General features: G+C 51.0%; 1 protein-coding gene across 1 annotated transcript in view; it reads left to right on the top strand.

Annotated features, from left to right (window-relative positions):
• The window catches only part of MYO7A (myosin VIIA), a 192,737-nt gene extending 183,412 nt beyond the window's left edge, over nt 1–9,325 (top strand). Inside the window, 5 exon segments of the mRNA XM_030557917.1 lie at nt 1,618–1,803; nt 2,630–2,746; nt 3,895–3,978; nt 6,311–6,430; nt 8,002–9,325. Of these exon segments, the coding sequence (XP_030413777.1) occupies nt 1,618–1,803; nt 2,630–2,746; nt 3,895–3,978; nt 6,311–6,430; nt 8,002–8,094 (600 nt within the window). The 3' untranslated portion in view covers nt 8,095–9,325.
• Nucleotides 9,326–9,806: the final 481 nt, after the last annotated feature.

Below are 9,806 nucleotides of genomic sequence, written 5' to 3' on the forward strand. Positions count from 1 at the left end.
TTTAAATCATTCTCGAGGTTATATGCAGGGCCGGCTCCAGGCACCAGCATTCCAAGCTGGTGCTTGGGGCGACATTCTGCAAGGGGTGGCAGTCCCTGTTGTTTTGCCCCCAAACAGCACGTCGAATTGCCGCCGCAGACGGTGGGGGCAGTCCCTGTGCCCTTAGGGCGGCAGGCGCGTTTCCGCAGCGGCGGCAATTCGGCAGCAGCTTCTATGTTTAGCTGTCGGCGGCGGCTTCAGCTAAACATAGAAGCTGCCACTGCCACGGAAATGCACCTGCTGCCCTAAGGGCACACGGACTGCCCCTGCCATCCATGCTGCAATTCGGCGTGCTGCTTGGGACGGCGAAAACTCTAGAGCTGGCCCTGGTTATATGGCTTAAAAGGGAAGCTTGATTTGAATAAAAGAAAAAGCCATTAGATTCCAAATGATCCCCCTCAACAGCTGAGCTCCTCTGGGCCAACACAAGTGACAAAGTGTGTTAGAGTGTGAGCTAAAATGGCCTTGGTCAAAGTGGTCTGGCTGAGAGATGAGCATCTAGTGGTGGCCAAACTAATCCAGAGCTGGTGCTTTAACAAAACATTTCCGCCTGCCTCATCACAATGATGATTTCAGAAAAATATTGCAGTTCCCAGGCAGTTCCTCCATAACTAGAGAGGGGTGAACAGCAGCAAATGCCATTCCCTTGGGGAATTCCCCAGATAGGTTGAATTTACCTGGGAAGCACTTAGTTCTTGCTGTGATAGCAGCCATAGAAGAGATCTGTAAGATTGTAAGAGGTAAATGGTGCTGCAAGTTACACCTCAAGGAACTGGCTGTTACTCACATGGTGAGAGGGCAGAAGGGTCAGGGGTGATTGAAGGAAGAAACAAACGTTTAAAATAAAGCAGGGAGAGGCCTCAGCTGCATTCTCTCTGCCACCAGCAGTGCAGAGGGGAAGACTCATTGGGGATGAGCCTGCCTGCCTGATGCCTCAGAACCTGATTCCAGCTTATCCACAGTTCCTGTGGTGTTGTAGTTCAGGAGCAGGTTTCAGTTCCCTCATTTTGGGCCAATCATGACATCAAGCTTCAGGTTCAGATCCGGCTTCACCGAGGCTCAGGTTCTGCAGATCCAGTATTTTACTCAGGATCCATTGCTAAGATTCATGTTTTCACTCAAATCCCCAAAGCTGTTAGACTTAGGTTCATTTCAAACATGGGGCAGAGATCAGGAGACCCCCTGTTTTATCAAACCCTGATCCCTGGCTGCAGTAGTGCCAAGTGTCTCGGTCTGGGCTTGGCAACCCCCATCCCCAAGGCAACCAACCACTGGGCCCTTCCAGTGTTTCTGAAGGGGAAAGGGGTCCCAGCTAAGTGGGGATACCAGGAGGGGGTTGGGTTGTGGGATGGAAAAGACCAAAGATCACTGCACTAGCACAGCTGGCTTTCAAGCAACTTCCTTCTATAGCTGCCGACCTGCTAGATTTCCATTAGCCAGCATCTACTTGGCATTTGTTTTGGGACGGTTGGGTGCCGCCATTCAAACAGTCTCTGTCTCTGAGGACAAAAGGACATCTTTGAGAACCTGGATGTTTGTGGCCTCCCCCGTTACCTTGTGAAATGCTTTCGTTTGCAGGAATTACCAAAGTACCTGCGTGGCTACCACAAGTGTACCCGGGAAGAGGTCTTACAGCTAGCAGCTCTAATCTACAGGGTGAAGTTTGAGGATGACAAGTCCTACTTCCCCAGCATCCCCAAGCTTCTGAAGGAGCTGGTGCCTCAGGATCTTCTCCGGCAGCTCTCTCCAGACGACTGGAAAAGGGTAAGGAATGGCCTTGATAACACTGAGCCAGGCTCGGAGAATGGTGTTGCGGGTATAGTGTCTCGATAAGCATGTGACAGCTACTATCCTATCCAACACAGCAGGGACTGAACCGGGGACCTCCAGACTTAAAAGCATGAATATAGCAGCTTGAGCTAAACCTCTCTAGGTGGGGCTAGAACACACTCTGTGCTCTACCAACCATGCACAGAGTCAGACTGGTAACACATGCACACTAGCAGGTTACACTTACACCATAGGTAGCTATTACTATTATAGCAGTGCTTCGGACCCAGCAAAGATCAGGGTCTCATTTTGCAGGGCAGTGTATAAGAGCTTGGAAAGAGACAGTCCCGGTCCTACAGAGCTTACATTCAAGACAGACAAAGGAAGCAAAGATTGATTATCCCTGTTTTAGGTGTGGAGAACCAAGGCACAGAGAGATTAAATGACTTGTTCCAGATGACACAAGGAGTCAGTATCAAAGCTGGAAATTGAATCCAGATCTTCCATGCGCTAGCCCAGTGCATTAACTACAAGTCTGTCCTGCCTCACACTGGAGAAAGATCTGTGGATATATTCAAACCTGTACTGGCTGGAAGATGGAAAAATAATGTATAAGGTCTTTTCAGGCTCCTACACTGACACAATAGCTAATGCACAGGAGAGGGCATGGTGGATTTCTGTTAAAACAGGACAGCAAAGTCTGATGTTTTGTGGCAGGAATAATATGACATCTGTGTGTCATGATGCTCTTTGTATTCAAATGTCCTAGTTCCCAGGTGGTCTGGCAAGCCCTTCAGTAATGTCATGTTGTCCTTTGCAGTCCATTGTGGCGTATTTCAATAAGCATGCAGGCAAAACAAGAGAAGAAGCCAAGCTTGCCTTCCTAAAGATTGTCTTCAAGTGGCCTACGTTTGGATCAGCCTTCTTTGAAGTGAAGGTACAGATTTCATTGTGTGGCTCACCTTGCAGGAGCAGGGACCCTGGGAAATGGTTGGTTCTCACAGTTCCTCCCCTGGACCGAGTATAAGGAATTCTAAAGGGAAGAACTGATGACTGTTTGGTGACCCCTGCCTGGGCCACGTAGACTCGTTCACCAGCTCACTCCCTCTTATTAGGTATTTCCATGGTACTCATCATTGTCTGAGGGCCTTCCACTCATGTGTGGATCTGTCCTCGATGCAGGAGGGCAGTGCTACTATTGCCATTTTACAGATGGGGAACTGAGGCACAGGGTAGAGTGAGCGTTTCAGTGGGACTTGGCTCCTAAGCTACGTAAGAGCTTTTGAACGTTCTGCTTTAAGCGACTTGCCTACAGTCAGCCAAGGAGTCGACGGATGAGCCAGAAATGGATCGCAGATCTCCCAAGTTCCGGTTCATTGTCTTAGCCACAAGACCTTGCTTCCTACTGCTTGACTTGGTTCTTCCTGGATGAGGTGGAGGCAGAACGGCTGGGTGCATGGGGAAGCCTGCATTGCCACTGCCCTTCTTCGTTCTGGGCTGTAGGACTGAGACCCAGAGTCTCAAAGGTATTTACTGCCTTTGGGAGTTAGGTGCCTCTATACCTTTGAGGACCTGGCCCTGAGTCTCCAGAACTGTCTGCCTAGCATCTCTGACCAGCACTAAGGAACCTAAAGCCAAAGGTAGGCTGAGCAAATGGAAATGGTGCAGTTGACCCAGGATTCCTTCAGACCAGAGGTACTAAGGTCAGGAGAGTCCATGCATCAAGAAGAAGTGATCTTAGGAGGGAAGGGCCACCTGGGGCTTCCCACTACACCCTAGCTCACCCAGTCCACAGGCAGGATGGCTCCCTTACCAGCTGTTTCCATTGGCAAACTGTGGGGAAAGAAATGGAAAAGAAGGAACTTTAAAGTCGCCAATCACTTACTCATTAAAGTCACCAGGTGTTTGGGGCAGGGGTGGGGAGCCTCATCATTAGCTGGATGGCTGTTACCATAGCAGTGAAGAGGCCTTGATTTATTTTGAGCTTCCTTACAAGGATAAACTAGACAGTAACCCATGAGCAAGCTAAAATGCCGCGGGATTCTCGCCAGGAGTCATGTGACTGCTTCGTCTCGTTTCTAACAGCAAACTACCGAGCCAAATTACCCAGAGATCCTTTTAATTGCCATCAACAAGCACGGAGTCAGCCTCATAGATCCCAAAACCAAGGTAAGCCAGATGCCACCAGTTACTATCTGCAGAAAGCTCCACCACGTGCAATGGGGCCATGCCCCTCCCAGGGCTAACATTAACGAACTGCGGGTGGGGGTAACATTAGGCATCTAAATAAAGGGCCTGATTCTCAAAGGTACCGAGTCTCCTCTGCTTCTTGTGAGGTTGGCCGAAGCTGCAGGCACTCAGCACCTTGGAAAATCAGGCGACTTGGGTGGAAGTCTGAAGTTCTGAACACTTTGGTTGTGACTCCAGGGTTTCTGAAAGGTACACGCTGACACAGGATGGGGCACACTGCTCCTGTCATCATTTGCACTGCAAGTGCCATGGGCCAGATTTGCACCCATGAGTCCATTATGAGGGTGCAGAGGCACGATCCTGCTTGGACCTCCCTGATGTGCAATATCCCTGTGAGTGCTGCAGCATGATACCCCGTGTGCTCAGCTGGCTAGTGTGGCAGAGGGAAAAGCTACTGCTCCTCCTCTCTCACCCCTTTCCCTGCTCCCCTTGGAGTGGTTTGCTCTCCTGACTGCAAAGATTGCAGCGATTGGATGTGCAAACTCTCTCCTGGTGCAGAGGCAGTTCCCTCTACCTTGTGCTTTTGTGCCTGCCAACAGCTGCACACGGCCCAGCCCCAGCTAGCCCTGTGCGCAAAATGTAGGGTGAGCATACTCCCATTTTGGCTGGGACAGGCCCCTTTCGAAGCTCTGTGCTGGCCATTCTGATTTTTTTGACAAAAACAGGCCTTTTGTCCTGTTTGGGGAAGAGCAAATGAGCCCTGCAGGCAGGGGGACGGCTTGGGCAAGCCCCAGGCCATTCTGTTTTTACTTTAGGAAATATGGTCACTCTAGCAAAATGGCTCTTACATTTCATGGAAAGTGGTGTTAGGTACACAAATCACAGGAGTGTGTAGCCTGCCTGGCTAAATGATGAGGAAGGGAGACACAGCCGACAGCTGGCGATTGTAAACAGCGAGGCAGGGGATTGTTTAGGGTGGCACCAAGGGCTACAGTTAGGCCCGACAGGATGAAATGAAACATGGTCCATATTGGTGGAATAGCAGGAAGAGCTTCCAGAGGCTGAGCTGCATTATGCTGGGGAACAGTCTTCCCAGAGCAAAAGGCTTAGGACAGGGGTGGGCAAACTTTTTGGCCTGAGCGCCACATCAGGGTTGTGAAACTGTATGGAGGGCCAGGTAGGGAAGGCTGTGCATCTCCAAAGAGCCTGGCCCCCACCCCCATCCATCCCTTCCCACTTCCCGCCCCCTGACTGGACCTCCAGGACACCCATGCTCTCTATCCAACCCACCCTGCTCCCTGTCCCCTGACTGCCCTTACCCTAGCCACACCCCCACCCCTAACTGCCCCCCAGAACCACACCCCTTATCCAACCCACCCTGCTCCCTGTCCCCTGAATGCCCTTACCCCATCCACACCCCCAACCCTAACTGCCCCCCGAACCACACCCCTTATCCAACCCTGCCTGCTTCCTGTCCCCTGACTGCCCCAACCCCTATCCACACGCCCACCCCTAACTGCCCCTGGAGAACCACACCCCTTATCCAACCCTGCCTGCTCCCTGTCCCCTGACTGCCCTGACCCCTATCCACACCCCTGCCTCCTGACAGCCCCCCCAGGATTCCCATGCCTATCCAGCACCTCCTTTTCCCCGTCCCTTGACCGCCCCCTCCAGAACTTCTGCCCCATCCAGCCACTCCCTGTCCCCTGACCACCATCACCTCGAACCTCCACCCCATCCAACCACCCCCTCCCGCAGCCAGCCGCCCAGAGCGAGTTGAGGCTGTGGGGGTGGGGCCGAGGACTAGCCTGCCCTGCTGGGAGCTCAGGAGTCAGGCAGGACGTTCCTGTGGGTCAGATGTGGCCCACGGGCCGTAGTTTGCTTACCTCTGGCTTTGGAGCACGATTGCTTGGGACATGGAAACCTAGCCTGAATAATGCACCAGTTCCTTTCTGAGTCCTTCATCGTTGTCGGTGAGCTGTGGCTCAGATCCAGAGAGGGGCCGACCTTAGATGTCCTCCTACCTAAGTGCATAAGAATTGCCTAGTGGCTCAAACCCATGGTTCCTCTGTTCCTCGGGCCTGTTTCCAACAGCGACTGTGGGCTATAGGAAAAAGGCAAGAAACCCCACTGGTCTCTCCAACTCTGAGCTCTCAGTTTCTGGGGGTGAGGACAGGGGCTGGTGGGATCATCTCACCTCAGGAAATGTGTTTGGTTTGTTGGGGTGGGAAGCCCAGAGGGAAATGAGGGGTGAGCAGCTGGGGATTCAGCACATGTTCCAAGTATCTAACTGCCCTTCTGCGCCTCTTAGGATATTCTCACAACTCATCCCTTCACCAAGATCTCCAACTGGAGCAGCGGCAACACGTACTTTCACATAACCATTGGCAACCTGGTGCGGGGAAGCAAACTGCTCTGTGAAACGTCGCTGGTAAGGGGAGTTCAGGGTTCTCAGTTCACTGAGCACAGAGAGCAAGGGTGGGGAGGAAATGAACTGAAGGCTGAATCTCCAAAGCCGCACCCAGGATTCAGATCCTCTTTTCGTGTCACGTTGCCTGTGTCTGAGCGTCTGGGCCAACGGGTTTTGGAATGGAAGAACAGCAGAGTTAGTGAGCTCACTAAACATGTCCCCTGCATGGAGTTCCCCTTCCCAGCCCTGCAAGCTAAGGCTGAGACATCACTGGGTCTAGCACAGCTGTTACTGGTGCAGAACTGAATCGGGCTTCAGGCAGGGGCAGTTTTGGAAGTAATTCTGCATTTTGGAAGAGGGAGGCAGGTTTCTGGAGCAGGCTGATTGAACAGGAAACAGCTGCTGTTTAAAGCTGCTCAGAGGCCTGGGATGTTGAACAAAATTCCAGGATGGATTGATGGGGAGAAGGCAAGTGAGGTGGCCAAGTGTGTAAGATAAATTCACTTATCAGCTTCCTGGATGTGAGGGCAGGAACAGAGGCCATAAGCTGTGCTACGTACTCACAAGGGCCAAACCCTCCGCTGGTGTCAGTGGAGCTGCACCGATTTACACCAGCAGAGGATCGGTGCATAGACTCCATTCCACCTTTGCCCAGGGCAGTAGTAATGGCTTAGCCTGTTACCCTGACTGACGTCCCTTGTCAGTGGGTGAGGACTCTGAATGTTCAGCCAGGCTAGTCACGGGGTGCATCAAAAGCCTGAGGTGCTTTATAGCAAGCCAAACAGGTAGAATCACCACTGTAGCAATCTGGCGCTGTGCACTTTGGAACTGACTAGCATGCAGCTCAGAGCAGACATGCTGGGGGCTTAGTTCGTCTTAAATCCAGTACCAAGCTTCTCTGCCCACCATCCCATAGTGAACCAGAGTCAGTGATACTCTGTAATGGCTCGCTCTGGGTGATGCGAGAGCATCACAATCCGGTTTTTAGCTCTCCAGCCCCATCGGAGCAGAGGATTTGCCAGACTGAATCTGTCTAGTTCAGTATCTTGTCTCCAACCATAGCCAGCACCAGCTGCTACACAGGAAGATGAAAGAACCCCAGTGTAGACTGCCGTGGGGTAATCTGCTTGCACATGAGGTCTGACTCTGATCTCTAACAGGTACAGATTAACTTAAGCACTGAAGCATGAGGTTTAATATCCCTTCCAACATTTATTGCCATTAATTACAATTACTCTAGAGATTCTTGATATCCATATAATTATCAAAACCCTTCTTGAACCTGGCTGAGTTCTTGGCCACAACAATTTCCTGTGACAGAGTTTTCCACAGTCCGGTTAGGCGTGTGTGAAAAAGTATTTCCTTGTATTGGTTTCAAACTTGCCATCTTTTCATTGACTGACTGTCCCCTGGTTCTTATCAAAGGGCTAGACCTCTACCAGGCAAGGTTCAAAGTTTTTGTGGTGGGGAGAAAGAGGGTTGTTGATAAGCCTGGTTGTAGTTTACACCGAAGGCATTCAAGGGACATGATCCAGCAACTGGCAGTTAGGCTGTCTGGGTGATGTGGCTGATGTCTCATAACTTCCTACCAGGGCTACAAGATGGATGACCTCTTGACCTCATACATCAGTCAGATGTTAACAGCCATGAGCAAACAGAGGAGTGCAAAGGGCAGCAGCAAGTGAACTGAAAGAAGCCATTGGCAGGTGGTCATGGAGCTAATTCACCAGCTGAGGCCTGTGGGATACCCCTGCAGCTGGGGCAGAACCTTTTCTGCCCAGATGTGGAAGATGATCCGGACTCCTTCAGAAAGCTCATCCGACTCTGATCTTGAGGGCTCAAGTCCCATTTCCCCTTCCAGCGAGGACGACTATCTGTGATGCTGACCTCCAATTCCCCCCTCCTCCCTAGTAAGCCCTATTTTAAACTTCTAAGCTTTCTGGGTGACAGACAGTGACTGATCAACAGAGAAACGTCAGCAGGATGTTTACTATCAAACCAAATGACTGAAGTTTGCAAAGGATTGTAGGAAAAAGTCACGAGTGTCGTTTTTAAAAAGGGGAAGGTGGTCAGCGTCCCGTTAAGGGCTTTGGAGAAGTTCTGGGCATCCGAGATTTGCTGATCAGTAACCTAACCCTGCTCCATTGTAGAGAAAAATCCCATCCACTCTTCTGCAAGTATCTTGACATTACAACAGAACAAAAAGAAATCCATTTGTTCTATTAAAAAAAAAAAGCCGAGGGAAAAAGTGCATTTAAAATAGAGGTTGGTTTGTTTCTTCTTAATCCTAATTGAACAGCCTGTACCATGGCAAAGCGAGGATGGGAGACGGGCGCACAATGATGGAGATATTTAAAGGTTTCATTTCTTATTCTTGTATTTATTTATTTTTTAAAGAGAATGATGGCTTCTGGGAGGCTGGCTCTGGGGAAGGCCCCACACAGCTCCAAAGGCTTCACCCAACAGGACTGCTCACACACCCAGCGCTCCATTGTCAAAAGGATGAGACTGCGTGTTCATAGCTCAAACTGTTCTAATTAGGGGTGGCCTACAGTTCAGCATCAAATCCCTATTCAGCAGCATGGAAATGAGGCTGCTAAAGACAGCTGACCCCGCCCCCTCCACCTGCAGAATGCATCTGGCAGAATCGGGCTCTTAGCTGGAAGCCTGAATGTGGCTTTAAGCCCTGAGAGGTGGAAAATGTTGGCCAGGCCATTCTGTGCTGTGTGTTTGATTATACACTGCAGTTGCCTTTTTCTGAAAGTCAAGCCTGGTGCAGCAGGCTTTGCCCTCTGTGCAGCATTAAGCATAGCTCAAATGTATTTGTTCCACAGCCACTTTGTAACAATAGCAGGACATCCAGAGGGAAAACAGAGCCAGTGTGTAAGGGTATGACTACACTTGAAATTTCAAAGCGCTGCCGCGGCAGCGCTGCGGGAGCATTGCCACGGCAGCGCTTTGAAGTGTGAGTGTAGTCGGAGCGCCAGCGCGAGAGAGCTCTCCCAGCGCTGCACGTAAACCACATCCCTTACGGGTGTAGCTTGCAGCGCTGGGAGCTGCGCTCCCAGCGCTGCAGCACTGATTACACTGAGGCTTTACAGCATTGTATCTTGCAGCGCTCAGGGGGGTGCTTTTTCAAACCCCTGAGCGCGAAAGTTGCAGCGCTGTAAAGTGCCAGTGTAGCCACGGCCTAAGAAAAATAAACCATGGCTGCAGACAAACCTCCCATCATCTGCACCTCCGCTGCTGTCTGCTAGGCTGTAACAAGCATGTGTTCTGTGTCATGCTGCTGCTTATTATTTACCCTCTGCATTTTCTGGTTTGCTTCAGGTGGGACACTGTGATGGGGTTGGGAAGCTTCCAAATTCTGGGACCATCTCCCATCTCTGCACTAGAC

This window comes from Gopherus evgoodei, chromosome 1 (assembly GCF_007399415.2).
Source record: "Gopherus evgoodei ecotype Sinaloan lineage chromosome 1, rGopEvg1_v1.p, whole genome shotgun sequence".
NCBI classification, from domain to species: Eukaryota; Metazoa; Chordata; order Testudines; family Testudinidae; genus Gopherus; species Gopherus evgoodei.